This window comes from Exophiala spinifera (assembly GCF_000836115.1).
Source record: "Exophiala spinifera strain CBS 89968 unplaced genomic scaffold supercont1.5, whole genome shotgun sequence".
NCBI classification, from domain to species: Eukaryota; Fungi; Ascomycota; class Eurotiomycetes; order Chaetothyriales; family Herpotrichiellaceae; genus Exophiala; species Exophiala spinifera.
In genome coordinates, this window is record NW_015622517.1 from 2,095,061 (window position 1) to 2,113,676 (window position 18,616).

Below are 18,616 nucleotides of genomic sequence, written 5' to 3' on the forward strand. Positions count from 1 at the left end.
CACCTCCTTCAAGGTTGGAAATGCAGCGCGATGTGACGACCCTATGACCAACAACAATCTTAGCCACTGTCTTGCATGGCTTCTGCAGCACCCACACTCTTTTGACCATTTGGACCATATATCTGTAGTTGCGAATACTGCCGTTGCGCAATACGATGAGCCACAAGACACTTCAAACGATGAAATGGCAAGATTGCAGTTTCCACCGCAGCCCCAGCCTCGTTCAAAGTTGATATTACAACCAAGTCAGAGTAATGCTTTGCCGACTCCAGACCCCTCTCGTGCTTCTGAAGAGCGCAAACCCTCTCCGAGACGAGTCAGACGAACGTTCGAAACCCCGTCGGCGCGGCTACTCTCCTCTCGCCCACGTACGCCAGTAGGGACCTTTGAAGAAACGAAGGATGTCCTCGACATCGACGAGATTGACCTGACCGAGGAAATTACAAGCTCTTCATTCGGAGAATTCGGGCCGCCCACCAGGTTATGGAAGGAAAGCTCTGCTTCAAGGGTGGAACCACCATCTAAGAAGAAGGGGAGGAAGAGAAAGAGCGACGAATATAGGTCAGATTTGCTGTCCCCCAGCTCAAATCGGAACCCAAGCAAGCGTGTCCAGAAGGCTCTGAAATCATGCGCCATTTCACAGTCTGGAAGCAGTCCTCGCCGACCCTTCGATAAGGAGAACAACTTGCAAAGAGGGACTCCTTCAAGGCCTCATGCGAGCACCATTCCTGCGGCTGTAGAAGAAGAGGAAGATGAATTCCCGGATGCTGGGTTCAGCGAAGACCTGCAGTTCTACGATGCAATAGACGACGATTTGAACGAGGCACCTGCTCAGCCACCTCAGCCGGGACTACGACATGAGAGACCATGTGAGGAGGTTGCAGATTCAGACGGAGATGATCAGGATTTTGTTCCATTGAATCGACAGCGACATGCTTTCCTCGACACCCCGTCGATTAAAGATCAGCAAGAGAGCAGCCACCTTTCCTACTCAGTTGAGCCGACACGAGGAATTCCACGTTCATCTCAACCACACGTCTCTCTCAAGGTGTCACAGACCTCTCCCCGATCATTCCTTCAAACTAGCAAATGTGAATCATCACAGCAGTCTAAGTCAAAGCCTGAGACAGCATTCAAAAGCAGTGGCAGCAGTGTCGGCCAGAATAAGGATCTCACTGAGGACGAGACGCGAATCATCAATAGTTTCGTCAAGTCCGGCGCAACTCTTTGCCAAAGCCTACTTGAACGGCTACAGCAGTCTCATCGTTCTGTGAAGAGAGCGATTCTGGACGAGATTTGCGACAACGGTGGGCCCCCATCGCGGGAAAAACAAGACACTCTCAAAGACATCGAGTACAAGATCTCTGCTACAGGCCAATTGCTGGACGAGCACGGCATCCTGAAGAAGGCTCTGGATCAGCAGAATGAGCTCATGAAACAACGCTACGACCTTGAGGAAGCCAACCACTTGATTGACTTCGACGATCCTACAGATGCCCTGATGCAAATCTGTAACAACATCAGACGGATAAAGCTTGACATCGATACTCGACAGCATTTGATTTTGAATCTCTTAGAAAAGGCGGGTGTCTCTATGACGAGTGAACCGGGACCGCTACCGACGAGCCACGGTGCCCGTCTATCGCCTCAAAGAGCACTAGCAGGTAAAAGCGTGCTCGTAGCGTCGACGCAAAAAGCGGCTCGATATATCTCTCCCCTCAAAACATATGAGAACGCTCAAGACCTTGCTCATTTGTCCACACAATCAATCAGGCAAACGCCGGTCTCACAGCGAGCTGTCATTATCGACAACAGCTGTGAGTCGAGGCATCAAAATCATCCACAAAGCAGGTCGCCACAGCCATCCATTTTGCTACCCAAGGTAACACAACACCCCGCGATGCTCAAAACCGTCCCACGGGTTCCCGAATCTCCGCGCCAGGTTCAAGCTACTTCTTATGAGGATGCTGAGGAGTTTGACCAGGGCTACTCTAGAACCATGGCCAGCCCCGATCCTGATCATGCTGTCAGTGATGATGAGTTCGGATGTGATTTCAGTGATGAAGAACTGTATAAAGTAGCTGAGGAATTCGACCAGAATCTTCCAACCGCACGCAGCGTTTCCCCCTCATGTCGCGGGCGGATGGCCTTGGGCGAAGTAAGTGAGAACATCCGCAGAGTATCGCCTCAAAAGGGAACTATCAGAAATGACAACGTTCCTCACGCCAATCTCATGCAACATCCATGGTCAAAAGATGTAGCCTCAGCGCTCAAAAAGAGGTTTCATCTCCACGGATTCCGTCACAATCAGCTGGAAGCTATCAATGCTACCCTGAGTGGCAAAGATGCTTTCGTTCTGATGCCGACGGGTGGAGGGAAGTCCTTATGTTATCAACTGCCCTCTGTCGTTCAGAGTGGCCGCACAAGAGGAGTTACTGTCGTCGTATCTCCGTTGCTCAGCTTAATGCAAGATCAAGTTGACCATTTGAACAAGTTGCGCATACAAGCAGTCCTCGTCAATGGCGACAGCACGAAGGAAGCTCGGAATTATTTACTGACTACCCTCAAAGGGCCTCACCCTGAGAGATTTGTTCAGCTCCTCTATATCACGCCAGAGATGTTTAACAAGAGTCAAGCCATGGTCAGAACCTTACAAGATTTGCACCAAAGGAGAAAACTTGCTCGGATCGTGATCGATGAGGCACATTGTGTGAGCCAGTGGGGCCACGACTTTCGACCCGACTACAAAGCTTTGGGTGAGATTCGCAAGCAGTTCCAGACTGTCCCTGTCATGGCTTTGACCGCGACCGCGACCGAAAACGTGAAAATTGATGTCATGCACAACCTGGGTATGGAACACGCTGAAGTCTTTACCCAAAGCTTCAATAGGCCGAATCTTACCTACGAGGTGAGGCCCAAAGGAAAAGGCCAGGCCGTACTAGATGGCATTGCGCAAATCATTGATACGTCGTACAAGGGCCAGGCTGGCATAGTCTATTGCTTGTCAAGAAAGAATTGTGAAGCTGTGGCTGAGCAGTTGAGACACAGTTACGGAATCAACGCGCAACATTATCATGCGGGCATGTCCTCGGAAGAGAGGATCGACATTCAAAAAAAGTGGCAAGCCGGCACTTTTCTCGTGATCGTGGCCACCATCGCCTTTGGAATGGGAATTGACAAGCCGGATGTCCGCTTTGTCATCCATCATACGATACCAAAGAGCCTGGAAGGTTACTACCAGGAGACTGGCCGTGCGGGGCGAGATGGTAAAAAGTCGGGCTGTTACCTCTATTATGGCTACGGCGACACCACTTCTCTGCGGCGTATGATAGATCAGAGCGACGGCAGCTGGGAGCAGAAAGAACGGCAAAAGCAGCTGCTGAGAAACGTGGTACAGTTCTGTGAAAATCGCAGTGACTGTCGACGGAAACAGGTTCTCAACTATTTCAATGAGCACTTTGATCCCGCCGAGTGCAAGAACGGCTGCGACAACTGCACCTCGACTAGCACCTTCGTAACCGAAGACTTCTCTGAGCACGCCCGACACATCGTCAGCCTCGTGAATAGAGTTCATCGTGACAATGTCACGATACTGCATTGTGTCGACGTCTATCGTGGTGCAAAGTTGAAGAAAATCACTGAGCTCCAGCATGACCAGCTTGACGAATTTGGGCTGGGCAGCGAGCTGATCAGAGGTGACGTTGAACGTATCTTCAACCGCTTGATCTGGGAAGATGCACTGGAGCCGTTCAACCAGACTAATCGCTCTGGCTTCACTACCGAGTATATAAGACCTGGTCGCAATGCTCGAGTATTTGCAGATGGCCGCAGACCCTTGAAGATTCAGGTCCTCGCCTCGCCGCGCAACAAGGTTCAGGCTAAAATCTCAAAGTCCCGAAAGAAGCCCAAAGGCACTGGAGTTACAGCCGCAGCGGATGACTATCCTGCTTCTACCAATGTGTCCTCTCCGGTCCAGCCTCGCTCACGTAGCAAACTTGTTCAGCGCGGCGGAATGGAAGAGTCTGATGACGATTTTATTGTTCAATCGAGTGAGGAAGCCAGCATTAGTGCCAATCGTAGGGCAAAGAGGACAGCCAACGCCGACTCACGGAGTGCACCCATTACAACTGACGACGATATAAGTGCTCTCAATGAAATACATCAGCACATTCTGGAAGATTTTGTGGAGAGAGCTAAAAAGGATGTCCAACGTATCATGATTGCAAAATCTATGCGGAGGAAACCAGTCACTGATCGCATGCTTCGTCAGATTGGGCTCAACTTCCCCCAAAATGAACAACAGCTCCGACAACTCACAGGACTCAATCCCGAGATGTACCAGGTCTTTGGACCACTACTGCTTCGCTTGAGCACTACCAGCTTCAATAACTACGAGGCCATGATGAGAGCCCAGGAAGACCGACCAGATGACCCAAATCATCAGACAGTAGTCGAGATCAGTGATGACGATATGGATGGGGATGATGACTTTAACCCAAGCGACTTTGACATGGGAGAGGCCGAGAGTAGTCACTACTTCGGTAGAAGAGACGAAGTCAGTCAATTCAATGAACGCAGTAAGTGACCCTTCAACAACAACGTTCTCGGTGTCTAACAATTACGGTAGTGTCACAAATGCAATCTTCAGAAAAGCCGCTGTCGAAGCCAGCGCCAAAGAAGTCTGAGTCAAGGTCGGGATCTGGGTCGTGGAGTCGCCGCGGTGCTCGGGGATATAGACGAGGAGGTGGCAGTGGAGGCTCCAGAGCGAAGCCAAAAGCACCATCCAGCACAACAGGCGTGGGTAAGAAGAAGCGAGCGTCAAGTAATCGCTCGAGTATCGGGAGTTCCGTCTACAAAGGCGGCTCGAAAGAGGGGCGGGCCGGAGGAGGCATTGGAATGATGCCTACTTGATGCCTACTTGAGCCTGGAGTTACGATCACGAATGGAATGCCTATATTGTTACGAGCAGGGTGCCCCTAAGACGACTTGCAGGTTGGTGCCTTTTATTGTCTTGATGTTACGCCGTGGCTGCATTTTGCCAGCTCGATACGCGGCTCTGGATATGAAGAGCAGAACGAATACCGATAGTGAGATGCTCAGTTGCACCTGCCTCCATCGTCTCTGCGCTTGTTGCTCTGCGTTTCGCGCCTTCCTCGTTCCCACGGAGACAAAGCCTCTTCACATTTTCCTCTGCACCTTTGGAACTTACCGCCATGTGTCTATCTCACTTATAGTCTTTCTGCCATCACAAGGATTCGTGATCCGGGGCCGAAATTTGTCCATCTTTGTGATTCCTCTCATGCTGAGCTCACTAGGGCTGTGCTTGCTTCCGCTCAGAACCCTCTCTCAGCCTCTGATGGGCCTCGCACTGCTCTGGACGACATGCCACTTGAAGAGAAAAGCCCCAACGTGCAGAAAAACGCGTTCCAGCATGATGGCAAACGAGACACCGCCGCTCCTACGTCTTCCACCACTTCCCTACGGTCCAGTGCTGTGCAGTCCATGCTGAGGAACACAACGGAAATTGGTGACAGTGGCCCCTTTGCCGTCCGCCCTCCCCGGATTCCTCGTTCAGGTTCACGTTTGCAGTCTTCTAGACCACGGTCCGGCTCTTTCGATACCTCATTTGCCTCCCAGCTTCGACATGAACGGTCTCCTCACCGAAGGCGTTCACATCGCCGACACGGGCCGCGTCCGGTGCCTTCGTCTTCAGCGCTGTCTGGCCACGAGACCATACACTCTGCGTCTGCCTCCTATCATTCTGGCCTGCGTTCCAAAAGAGCTGGTCATCGCCATCGTCCCCAAGGCCTCCAGGGTCTCAACCAAGGGAGACACGGACTTTACACACACCGTTCGCTCATCACGCTTCGTGGACACCGGGATTATCAAAGCATCCACTCAAACTCGCCAATGGTACGTTCTCATCATGGGAGAAGGCATGGTCATAGAACCTCGTCTCCGGCATTCAGTGACATATGTTCATATCGGTCTGCCATGAAACCGGGATACCCCCGAGTCGCAAGGGCAGGGACTGTGGGCTCCTCACCCGGCGTGCTCTCTTTGCGACAGGGGAGGATTGGTTATCGTCCAGAATTGAACAACTCTTACTCCTCCCACGCGCGCTTCCCTTCACCTGCGGTCTCCCTGGGGAACGTGACGACTTCACAGAGACATCCTCCTTATAGGACGACTACACCCATGTCTCTGTCCTTACAAAATGTTCGAGGAGTTTGGAATAATAGCCAGAGCTCACAGAGAGGTCTCCCAAAGTCTCCAACTGAGTCTACAGGCCCACATTACTATGATTATTCCGAATCCTTTGTGGAAGAAGAAGACTGTTTCTCGCCTGTCGCTGAAGATCCAGTGGCCAGGCCCCCTTTCACAATGGACCAGACAATCCTCGGTCCAGAACACCGGCATGCTCAGTCTCCTTTCGGCACTTTACCTGGCTCAATATTCAAGCCTGCAGAACTCCCTACGAAGCATAATCGACGAGCAAGCGAGCAATCCAAGTATAGTTATGTTGGAGTGATTCCACCACGGAAGTCGAGTCTCGGAGCCACCGCCGCTCCGATGAGAAACGGAAGTCTTGCTCAGAGAGTTAGTCTTTTCTTGAGTTGCTATATTATTCTTTGCTAATCCACTCTGATTGCAGTCTATTCAACGATCCGCCACCACCGAGCCCATCGTTCTGGCGAGAAGTTCTAAGGAAGAGAACTATGATCCTAGAACCTCTACTGCCTCACGACGCACGGTTGCTTCAACCCATGCAAGTGCCTTCTTCAGCAATGCGTGCCGAAGTCCTCGTGACCTTACAACGCTTGCTGCCCGAGTTCACTCACCTGGGTGTGACGATAAAATATCTGCCCGTCCTCTACCCAACACGTTGCAAGGATACAAGTCCGAATTTGGTCGCCAAAAAGGACCAGCCGGGCAGCATATCCAAGCATTTTCTGAATGGGGGTTGGCATCTCTCGAATTTCGGCCGCTCTCGCTTGAAGGTCAGGCTTCTGAGGTGCGGGAACGACCTAAAACATCTGGTGACGCTCAAACGAAATCGGCAACGGACATTTTGTCACCAGTCCCTGAACGCCCAATGTCATCTCAAAGTAGGAAGCGATTTAGCCGCATATTCGATATTGGGGAGTCATTTGTCGCGGAGGAAATCAAGTCGATATCCAAGATCAAGACTTTCGCCAGGCTCAGTGCTGTAAATGAGCAGCCTGACCTTCAGAGCCTCGAGGCTGCATCGGCCATTCCCACAGACTCTGAACGCAACAGCCAATCCACTATCGACGGACCAAGTGAACAGCATCAAGATTGTGCCTATAGTTCCGATCTCAAGGTCACTGGCAATGCTACTAATATCACAATCCATGACAAATCAACAGTAGAATCGCTTTTAGACCACCATATCGAGTGCCTGGGGCTGGGGAAAGAGCCGGATAGCCCATTGACATCAGGCGACGAGAGGGAACCTTTCGACGTCGTCGGAGCTGGCAAAGCGAGCAGCGAGCTGAAAACGCCAACAATCCTCTCCCCGGTCACATCAAATCCATCTTTGAGACCAACAACGTCCAGCTCTTGCCAACTTTCAACAAGTCTTACCCGCTCCGAGAGACGAAGACTGATGCCTCGACGACTTTTTGCCAGTATGGATTTAACCATGACTCCCAAGCCTATACTTCCACCGACTACGCAGACCTTTGATAGAGAGCTTCCTTCTGATACCAGTTCCAGGCCGTTGACCAGAGAACTCTCCTTTGGCTGGCAGACTCTTCCTTCGTCCAGCGAAATTGGCCCTCCCAAGTCACCTGCCAAGATCTCACTGACTTCTGGAGACCTTGCAGACGTTGACTCGGACCCTCCCGTGAACAAGTTCAAGATCAGAAGGATCTCTGACATGACAACCAGTACGACGGAGTCGACGAACCACATGCACGATCTCAGCATTAGTTTGAGTCCACCCAGGCCATCGCCAAACAGTCGAAGACGAAAGAGTGACCTCGTCTCAAAGCAAGACTGTCATCGTCGTCGCCGCGCTCGGATCTTACTTAAAGTCAAGAGGAAATCATCCTCTCTTGACTTAGCGCCAACTGGTGGCCAAAAGTCACAGCAACCAATCGATGCTGTACCAGACGATGAATGGGAAACTACTGAGTCACCTGAGGACGTCAGCATGAAGTCTCCAGTGGCTGGATATGCCGAATTGAGTGGCGAGTCGGTGATTGCTCAACCGCCCACTACCACAACAAGTGCAAGTGTTGTGCTCTCCTCTTCGGCTCCCAAAAGATGGAGCACTATGCTTGCTGCCATGCCGGAGCCTGTGAAGAAGAGCATTGACATCGTGAGGAAGGCTTCAGTCCGAAGCGTGCGTACTCATCGGAGCAACACAAGCATCACGAATCCACTGAACAGTACGCGTATGAGCTCGCAGCTGCCACGGTCGGGTTCGGTTCCTCAGTTGGCACCTCCTGAATTTGGGCCTCCGCTGACCTCTTCCAATCTTGATCTAACACTCCGACTGCCTGACACATTGCCAATCAGTCGGCCACCACTGCGGCAAGCTCAGAGCTTTTTCTCTGATAACAGCTCTGCGCGGCAATCGAATCATGTCATGAGAAAACGGTTCGACCTGCATAGCTTACGCAGTGGTTTGACGAGATCTTCCGGAGTATTGGGTACTCGAGGTAGCACAGCTCGCCACACTGAAGTTAAATTCGGTCCACAGGTACATTTCAACAATCGGAAGTCGTTTGATAATTCTCAATCGTTGCTTTGCGATACTGTTCCCATGACTGACTTTGCGTTCAAGAAGCGGAAAGTCTTGGATCGATTCAAAGATTGGTTGAAGAGGCACGCTTGCAAGAAACGCGCACATCGGTAAGCAAGGACAAAGGAAGCTTTCGCATCAATATGAAAGTGTACAGAGATATTGGTGTTTGTTTCTGGGTGTGTGGCTGGAATCAAAAGGTGGTTTATTGTTCCAGCGGATCGTACAGAATGCAGGATTTGGGAGGTTTGACTACAGCGTTGATTGAGCCAACCTCTGGAGGCTTATATGAGTCTCGAAGAACAGAATAATGTACCTTTAATGTCTGCTCGGTCCTGCTGGCATAATGTAGAAGAATGGAAAGTCGATGAGAATTCCAGAGTATTTGAATCCAATCCAAACCGTCTCAGTACTGTTGGATACGCAGACAACAGGGGTTGTCTCCACGTCAGACTCGTCGTCGCGGGAGGTCGAGACGTACTACCGACTTAACAGTAGGTGCTAGGTAGGTAGGTAGGTAGGGAGGGAGGGAGGGAGGGAGGGATTACCTCCTCCACCAACTTACGGTGCAGCTCCTCTCGTACTCAGGAAACCAAGACAATCGACAGCCTCAAGGCCTGGAACTCCGTGGACAAGTTCAAAAAGAAGAGGGGGTATCAAAAATACAAACCACTAAAATCTAACTACCTATACTCCATAGGCGTGCGTGCGTCCGTTGTTGGTGCCCTACAAATGCCGCTTTACGGCCCTTCAACGAACGCCCCCTTTTCGCCAACTGTGCCAAAAGACCACTAAGAGGTACACGATATCAAAAAAAAAAAAAACAAGTACATCGATCGCACAAACCCATGCGTCCGATTAAGACACGTTGACATCACCAGGCCAGCCGCGTTACTCCCAATCCTCCTCGTCACTCTCGTCGATCCTGTCAGCACCGATACCAGCACCCTTTGCTCCTCCGCCCACTTCCTCCTTGGGACTCCCTGGCGCACGACTCGTGGCTCCACTGACAAGGTCATAGCTGGCGTCGCTGTCCGCCACGGACTTCTCGTCGTGTGAGCGGCGCCCGGAGCCGTCTGGCTTCAATGACCCTGTATCGTGGGCGGGGGGCGTCTGATGCAGCGTGGTCGAACTGTCGTTCGTGTTCTGGGCGACGAGGACCTTCGGTGCCTCGGGCTGTGTTGCTTGTGTCTTGGGTTGCCTCTCTGCTTGGTCGTCATCAGAGTCCTCATCCCAGCTGACTTCTTCGGTTTCGTTTGCCGATGCTGTTACAAAAAGAGACCACCGAGTCAGTAAATACTTTGAGGAACTGAAAAAGGGGGTAGCAAAACCCCCGTGATGAGGCAGGAAAACGGCGCAAACATACCTTTCAGCAACTCCCTCCTCTTCTCTTCTTGCACCTCGACCACGTGCCTCAGGAAGTAATACCGGGGCCAGAAGTCCTTGTACTCCACTTGTTCCGGCACGACCTTTTCCATGCTGCGTCTCAACTCAGGATACTTGTCCAGATCCGCTGCAATCCTGCCGGTGGTTTCCGGACTTCCGGTGTCAAACCCGTTCTTAAACTCCTCCCACTGACCGCCACTAGTACTGGGATCCCGTGTGAAGCTCTCCAGCGTGGTGTGAATGACGTGCAACTGTGCATCGAACCGACTGGTGTGGATCACCCTGCGGCCACTCTGATCCCTACTCTCGAAGAGCACCTCGCCAGGCTGTCCGTGTCCGTCTTCGCCCTCTTCCGGCGCCGTCACGCTCACCGCGTCCCTCAAGAAGTTGCGGATGTTTGTGCCAAACCGCAGCAACGCCTCGTCTGCGGCGTCTTCGGCATGTTGCACCTCCTTCAGCCGTTTCGCAGCCTCGTGCTTGAAGCGTTCCAGGAACGTCTCCGTCTCTTGAGTGGCTCTGTCTTTGTCCTCGCTGCTCTGTTCACCTTCTGGGCCCTGTTTGCCGGCCTTGTCCACGTTCGCTCCCGCGGCCTCCTCATCAGACAACGAGACAGAAAGTCTGGGGGCATTGGACGCAAGGCCAACCACTTTTGTTCTTAACGATCCAACCTCATTGGCCATTTCGGCCGCCTCTTTGCGTGCCTCCTCATATACGCTCTCTCCCTGTTTTCTGACATTGCCCCAGATACCGCCCAGTCGAGCACCCCATGCCGAGTTGCTGAATGCCTTGAACGTCTCCTGAAACTCCGTCTGCAGTGTCGCTTTCGGCGTCGCAGGCTCGCCTCCGCCTGGTTGCGTGGCACCGGAGGTCGATGGAGTAGGGGTCGCGGCGCGATCGTGAGGGTTGAATTCTTGTTCGGTAATGAGGTCGTACGCGAGGTCCATGCTGGCGATGTGAATGATGAGGTCAAGACGAGGCCCAGGTGCGGATGAGACGCGGGGATGAAAGGGGTAATATGCACCTCAAGCCACTCTGACGCAGTACAACGTTTTCAAATCATAGCAGCACGTTTGTGGGTCAGATTGAGCACCCAACTGAGGTCGGTGAACTGGGCACTGCACGAGTCCGCGTGGTTATCAAGTGAAGAGGGGCCGTAACGAGGATCAAGCGTCAACATGTCACTGGAATTGCCCATCACGTGTCAGCCCGAATCCAATGCTGCTTTATGCTCTGGCAAGGCAGTGAGTAGTGGGTACCTCGGTATCCGTACGATGTACTCCGTATGTTGTACTGTAGTATGTAAGAGTAGGTATTTACTCGCTGCGTACTGCTTGATATTGAATTGGCGGCAATAGGGTCCTTCACTGCTCAACACAACTCGTGATATGTCTGCTATTCATCTGCTTTCTGAACTCTGCGTTGATCCTCCAGGCCGGTCTCAACGATGTTCAAGCATAATTTCAATATTCGAAATCATCGTCAACCCCCTTGCTCTTACTCTCCTTCGCGACAACTTCCTGTTTTCGGTACATTTCAGCAATGGCAACTGAGGTAGTGGCATCCTCTGGCTTTTTGTCTTCGCGCTTTTGGATGAATCGAGGGAACCTCAAACTGATTCCATTCTTGCCACCCATCTCATCGATCGCTGCCCGATACCGAGGACTCAAGGTAAGATCTGCAGTTTTGACTTCCCACACAAAGCGAGGCTCGAACCACACATCCGGTTGGTCATTTTTGACGCTTGAATGGGAGTAGAACGGCTTTGGGCGCTCGATGATGATCTCGGAGAGGTCTTTGTGGAACTCTTCCAAGACTGCTTCAGAAAACCCAGTCCCAATATTGCATACCGTCTCAAACATTTGGGTTTCTGGATTCCATGCAGCCAGAAGGAAGGCTCCGAACCAAGAGGTACGTTTTCCTTTGCCATGGTACGCCCCCAGGACGACCAGATCAAGCGAGTCACCCACGCCATTGAGGTAGTCCTTCTTGACTTTAAGCCAATTGCGGGAGCGTTTGCTCGGCTCATAGCCTGACTCTTCTGTGTCAAGCATTTTGACCATGAGACCTTCGCAGGATGCTTTCACTGAATCATCCAGAAGGTGCTGGATTTCGTCAATGTCCTTGGCATCGCCGTATTGTGCGTACGCAAATTCCCCTTCGAGCGGATCAAATGCGTGGTGCAGCAACTCACGTCGTTCGCGGAATGTCTTTTTGACAAGGGGCTCACCATTGTAGAACAGCATATCGAATGCGAAGACGCAGACCTTGACTGTAACTTCTGACGTTTTCACATCCTTTCGTTTTCGAGTCATCAATTGCTGAAACGGCAAAACCTTCTTGTTCTGCGGGTCCCATGCGACCGTCTCACAATCAAGAACAAAACTCTTCGTCGTTGGCTTGATCCAGGTGTTCAATTTCTCGAGGATGTCAGGGTATTTCTTTGACAGGTCTTCCGAGTTTCTTGAGAAGATAGCGGCCAGTCCTTTGAAATGCTTTGGATCCTTTGATAGAGTATTTGCAGCTGCGGGGAATTCCGACATCGCTTCAGGAGCCACATAATGTATTTGTGCTCGCTCACCGTCGTACTTGTATTCACAAGTAAAATTCTTTCCCTCGAAACGGTCAAGCACTTCAGTAATGGACTTGGTTGGCTTCGCAAGCATTGGTTTGAGCGGTACTCCAGGCTGCAATTTGCAGCTTTCGTGAAGGTTGAAAATTCCGTGTTCAAGCATTGCTGGGATAATGACTTCATAAGAGGGAAGTTCGCTGTACACAGTCTTCAGCTCGGCTTCTCCTTTTGCGAGCTGTTCTGTACTAGGCACCTTGCCGTTCAGTGCGATCTCATGAGTAACCACGGCCTGTGCTAGAGCAACGATCACCGTCTTCTCTGCGAGACCGAGTCTCAACTTTCCCTCCAAGAACCGGACGAGAAACTTTGCTTCTGAAGGTCCACCTTTATCTTTGGTTATATCCACGGTCTTGCTCGACGAGGATACATCGGCCGCAGCCATCAGTTTGTTGATGGCTCGAACTTTCTGATCTTGCGAACCGTGCCCTTCCATCTTAGCAATGTCGAGTAGGCCCTGGTGGACACCTCGAACAGTGAGTGGCTTTGGCTTGAACATTTGACCTTGTTTGGACTTGCTCTTCGCAGCAACCAGTCCTAAATCACCAATCTTCTGATGATCCGACTTGATCACAGCGAGTGACCGACCAGAACTCTCTCCAATGGCCTTCATAATCAGAGATTCGCCGATACCGAGTTCTATACCAGCATAGTCGGCAGCAAGTTTGTTCAGCATCAGCTGTATCGTCGGAAGAAGATCTTGAGGTGTTAGTCGCAGGACCTGTTGAAGGAATGCCGAGCAATACGCCGTGATTTGTAGACGCTTCGTCGTTAGCTCAATCAAAGAGAAGGTCGTGCAAAGGGCTGCGTATGGCACAGGGTCACCAGCCTTCCAGTCCGGATAAGGGTCCTTGCCGGTAGATCTGATCGTGGCTTGTATCTTTTCTACCTGTTTTTTATTCACCTTGGGATCTTCGCTTTCGCTCGCGGAAGAGGCATCCTCGGGCTCAGACGCGAGACTACCTTTGTCTGAAACCTCTGCGTCTTCCTCAACGGGGGTAGCATTGGCCTTCTTTGCGATGACTATGGAAGCCTTCCCATTCAAAGTCGGTGCTCTCGTTCGGCTCGGTGATTTCTTTCTTGAATCTCTGGATGTTGATCTTGATGCCGACGTTCGCCTTCTCTTCCTAACAACAGGCTCTTCGTCCGAATCTTCCTCCACTTCTTTTCTGTCACTGGAAGCCGTTCGCTTGTGCCTTCCTTTTGAATTCTCAATAGTCTCCAGGGGTGAAGTAATTGTTTGGTCGTCTTTCATCTCAACATCCGACGTAGGGGTCTTCCCCTCCTCGACAGGCAGCGCATCATCGTCAGAAGCTATTTCGGTCTTCTTCGTCGCCGGATTGTGACCGAACGACAGGGTGGATTGGGATTTTGTCTTAGTGCCGTTCTGGTTGTTTCCAAGAAACTTGCTGAAAGAGATTAGCATCTTCGCCATGTCCTCTGGTTGGGAGCAGCAAACCCAAGCGTCGATTGCCTTGCCTGTGGCATCTTGTAGGCGTTGTAGAGCGGAGAATATCTCGCCAAAGCCTGAAATGGCCTGTGTTGCAGAAGACTCTTTTGCAGATGAATTCCCAGGGAGACAAAGCATGGGCCAAACCGGATCGGAGTAGAAGAGGCGGCTTGTGTCAAGGTAGCAACAGCCTTCTGTATCAGTTGCATTCAGATAGGATGTGGCTGCTTGTGAATTCCTGTCTTCATTGTACGCAGCAGAGGCAAGCACTTCAAGATCAGAGTCGCGTCTCGACGCCTTCGACGCGCGGGAGCGCGGTGGTTAAATGACGCAGCCAATTAAAGTAAATTGGCCCCTCAGTCGCCCATTCAGGTTCTGGAAGGCCACGATATACCATCATGCGGATTAACCTGGTGCAGCGAGATCCTCAGGTTTACTTCTACATAGCCGAGACGTGCCTCCTGAGTACCTTATCATGAACAAGCAGGAGAACTCACAAGTCTGCCTTTCTAAGGTTGCCCTGACCATCAAGTATCCCTCATTACACGGTATGGGCCACCCACTGGGTCATCACGATTGGCGAACTGATCCTTAAGCGGCTCGCTTCGGCATAGCTGGGAACCCGAAGCTAATCACTGACGGCTAGAACATAGTATTTGAACGGAAGGACGGTTCGTTGTGACCATCGATTTGATGTCTCATATTAGCTATTCAGCCCAGTCTTGAGCCTATTAACGCAGAAAGCTGCATGCTTTTTGCTCGTGGGTAAGATGCAAGTAATCCGTACATCATAAAGCATTAGTTGGCATTTGCAATGATCATGGATGGTTCAGCCAGTTTGTGTCGCCTTCGCTGATTGTCCCCAGTCACGCCTGAAAACGTGAATGCCATGCCGCTCCATGTGGATGTGGGTATCAACAGTGATTTTTGCAAGCAAATTCGAAAAGGTCATCCGAGTCTCTCACTCTGTGACATCAGGTGTGTTGTTTCTTCTCTTTACAACAGCATGACAGCGGCAAGACCAGCGATGCCAGCGAGCCCATTAGCAGCCACAGTGACCATGGGCGCAGGGTTGCCTGCGGCAGACGAAGCGGCAGAACCGGCGGATGAGGCAGCAGAGCCAGCGGCCGAGGTAGCTGAGCCAGCTGCGGATCCGGCTGCAGAACCGGCTGAGTGTGTTGCACTTGAAAGATGAGAAGAAACGGAGCTGGCGACCGAAGCTGCAGAGGACGAGGCAGATGCAGCGGCTCCTGAGGCAGCAGAGGAAGCGGAGGCGGCTTTAGAGGAAAGGGATGAAGCGAGTGAAGAGGCTGAAGCGCTCGCGCCAGATGCAACAGACGAAGCACCTGACGACGCACCGGAGGCAGCGCTGGATGCACCGGAAGCGGCCGAGCCCTGAAAGCAAGTCAGCGGTGAGTTTTCTTTTCTTTGGAATGGATTGACGTACTGCTGCACCACCAATGGCACTAAAGATGGTCGAAGTTCCAATTGCGCTCGTAATTGTGCTTCCATCGGTGGTGAAAGTGCTGAAGAGCGTCTCGGTCGAGACCGGTGTGGAAGAAACCCCAGCACCACCAGAGCCAGATTCAGTTGCACTTCCACTTCCAGTCGCAGTCGCAGTGGCAGAACCGGAGCCGCCAGCACCACCGCCAGACAAGGTCGAAACACCACTTGCAGATCCAGCAGGGCCAGTAGCAGTACCAGACGCAGTCAGAGCAGAGGTGGCGGCGAGAGAACCGGAGACAGTGGAAGCAACTATGCCACGATTAGAGTCCATCACATTTCAAACGATGTCAAAAACAGAACTTACCCGAGGCACAGTAGCTGTTACCAAAGGCAATGATTTGAGTCAGATCGGTACCGCCAGGACAGGCTTGAGTTGCGCAGTCGCGAATGCCATAGCCAAAGTTCTGATTCTTGCATAGACAAGCGACATCAGGGGAACCGTTGACATCGGGGCAGCCCAAGGATCCTGCGAGTCCGAGCATGTTGTTGATGCAGGTTTGCTGGCAGCGTCGCGTCAATAAAACTCCGGCAGGACGGAAGCGAGCCAACGCTCAGTGAAGACTACTTACACCACATGGTGGAAGATCCGAGAGAGATTGGGCCGCGACGACGCCAACGAGGACGGCGGCAGCGACGAAGGTCTTCATGATTGATGAAGGGTTGCGAGTGGTAATGGTACTGTACTAAGATGCACGGTACTGGAGGTGGAATTGGGAGGCAGGATGCGAGAAGTTGGACGACCAGGGGCCAGAGGCTGAGAAGAGTGATGTTAAGAAGTGGTCGATGCGCAGAGTGACGGGGAAGGGTTTATGAGGAGTTTGTGACGGAGACGATCAGGGCAGTCAAGATCCAGGTACCAAAGGCACAAGCAGGAGTGACAGGGAAAGTGGGACCTCGTGTACGTGTTGTGTATGTGTGTGTGTCCTGGTAACAAAGCGAGATAGAAGGCGAGAGTGAGACGACCCTGAAGTCGAAAGTGGAAGAGCTGGCAGTAAATGAATGCATCGTCACCACCACGGCCGCTGTTGAATATTGCGGCTATTGCTGCCATTGCTGCCATTGCTGCCAACTAGTTCAACCAACTGCTCGCAGGTATCCGCGCTCGTCCTCGTCCTCGTCCTCGTCCTTGTCAGCCTCTTCCCAGTCCTCCTCCACTTCCAGAGCCAGTTCCCAGCCCGACATGCAATAGCTTCGTCAAGCTATTGTCGGACAGGCTCAGGATCGGGGAAATCATGATGTCGAGCGGCGGCACAGCGACGCCAATTACCCCCTGGTCGCTTCTCCATTTTTCAGCCACATCTCGGTCGCCTGGGAACCACCCTGGTCGTCGTTTGCAAGCTACAGCGCAGGCGAGTGAAATCCAGGCCGTAAGACTGGTCCTTTCATTCCCCAGCCCGATCTAGCGTGGCTCGTCGCGAGCTGAACAGACAGCCACAGGCCCACAGCTATTCACCAGCGAGTCCGCCTCAAGGATCGGCCCCCCATCACGTACACTGTCAGGACGGAATCCTGCTTCGGGCGCTCGGCAGACCATGGCTAGTGGCTACTCCCTCCGCTGCATCGTGCAAATCATAGTTGAGTGGTACGGACAAGAGCTGATCGAGAGTGACAGCACAGCAAGATGGCCACACCGCATCCCCAAGATGGTCGCGTTACAGGGACCAGACCTTTCGCTGGTAGCAGCGTCTGGCAGAGCTGCCTACCACACGACCTAAAGAACGTTGGACCTGCAGGAACATACAATAAACACCGGTCGATACATGACGTTTTCAGGATGGAAGACTCGGTGGGGATGCACCGACTATTGTAGTCGTCGTACCTGCAATACGCATATGGGGTTCTGGAGCCGAGTACTTGTACTGCTCCAACTGGCTGGCACGCTCAGAGGCTAATGTCTTCCTGTTGACCTACTCCTTAGGTGCGCTGTCCCATTCCAGCTCCAACGTTGAGGAGGAATCGAACTCGAGGCGACAAAGGAACCTACCGCTAGCAAAATCCGCTCCTCACGCAAGCTAACAACAGGCTTGACGCACGCTCAGGCTGGTGCTTGTGGCGGAAATGAAGAGTGGAAGAGCGGAAGAGCGGGCAGCTGCAGCTTGTCCATCCCACATCGACGTCAAGCTGCCAAATTCTTCACGCTTGTACTCGGTCCACTCAGGAAACCGGTTAGAGGCAGTGGCCCGTGTTGTTGCCCCTGGTACGATTTTCTGGCCGGACAAAGGTGCCTCATCATCACATCACAGAGGTTTGATTGGCACTACCTCCGTCCACTGTCCAGTAAAGTTCACGCAGATGACTACCCTACGAAATGGAGATGGAAGTTAAATTTTGGATCCTGGTATACAATAACCTGTACTGAACCACGGACCAGCCCATTCTCGAATAGTGCAATCCAGCATCAGCTGAGACGGGTGGATTTGACAACTACTTGCTTTTTTCCTACCCGCAAACGTCATCACCATGCCAGCCTTTGTGGCCAGGTACAGAACACAACTGCTGCCGAGATCCGCTGTTTCATGGAAAAGAGACGTGTGACGGGACTCACACCTGTGTGCCGTCTCAATCAGACGGTTTGATTAAAGGCAGCTTCCCCCAGCCTTGTGTGGTGACTGTGATCAGACATGCACCCAGTCCCACAGTCTGCGACCTTCCGCTCAAGTCACTCCTTGACTGTGTGCCAGGATTCGCGACACGGCCCAAGGTCATGATTCGATTTGATCATCCACAAGCTGACAAGTTGACAAGTAATTGCACGCGAGAATGGAGCGCTTAATCTTCTATCGGCTCCTGACATGGTCTATTGAATACAGATGTCTTTGAACAGTGTCAATGATGGTCTCGTTCGAGTTCAGGCGCCGCACGCCCTGATGAAGCA

General features: G+C 52.1%; 5 protein-coding genes across 5 annotated transcripts; 2 read left to right on the forward strand and 3 right to left on the reverse strand.

The window, feature by feature from the left end:
* Window positions 1-43: 43 nt before the first annotated feature.
* PV08_07322 (uncharacterized protein) lies at window positions 44-4,585 on the forward strand (the record flags this gene model as incomplete). The annotated part of the gene is made up of 1 exon (XM_016381652.1): window positions 44-4,585. The coding sequence occupies one exon, from the start codon at window positions 44-46 to the stop codon at window positions 4,583-4,585; it is 4,542 nt and encodes a 1,513-aa protein (XP_016234754.1).
* A 1,059-nt stretch (window positions 4,586-5,644) lies between these two features.
* PV08_07323 (uncharacterized protein) lies at window positions 5,645-8,887 on the forward strand (the record flags this gene model as incomplete). Its single annotated transcript, XM_016381653.1, has 3 exons — window positions 5,645-5,913; window positions 5,970-6,600; window positions 6,656-8,887. The coding sequence occupies 3 exons, from the start codon at window positions 5,645-5,647 to the stop codon at window positions 8,885-8,887; spliced, it is 3,132 nt and encodes a 1,043-aa protein (XP_016234755.1).
* A 777-nt stretch (window positions 8,888-9,664) lies between these two features.
* On the reverse strand, window positions 9,665-11,103 carry PV08_07324 (uncharacterized protein; the record flags this gene model as incomplete). Its single annotated transcript, XM_016381654.1, has 2 exons — window positions 9,665-10,038; window positions 10,140-11,103. 2 exons carry the CDS (start codon window positions 11,101-11,103, stop codon window positions 9,665-9,667), a joined length of 1,338 nt encoding a protein of 445 aa, XP_016234756.1.
* Window positions 11,104-11,619: 516 nt separating this feature from the next.
* PV08_07325 (uncharacterized protein) lies at window positions 11,620-14,220 on the reverse strand (the record flags this gene model as incomplete). Its single annotated transcript, XM_016381655.1, has 1 exon — window positions 11,620-14,220. The coding sequence occupies one exon, from the start codon at window positions 14,218-14,220 to the stop codon at window positions 11,620-11,622; it is 2,601 nt and encodes an 866-aa protein (XP_016234757.1).
* A 1,011-nt stretch (window positions 14,221-15,231) lies between these two features.
* Window positions 15,232-16,388, reverse strand: PV08_07326 (uncharacterized protein; the record flags this gene model as incomplete). The annotated part of the gene is made up of 4 exons (XM_016381656.1): window positions 15,232-15,630; window positions 15,683-15,990; window positions 16,046-16,241; window positions 16,311-16,388. 4 exons carry the CDS (start codon window positions 16,386-16,388, stop codon window positions 15,232-15,234), a joined length of 981 nt encoding a protein of 326 aa, XP_016234758.1.
* Window positions 16,389-18,616: the final 2,228 nt, after the last annotated feature.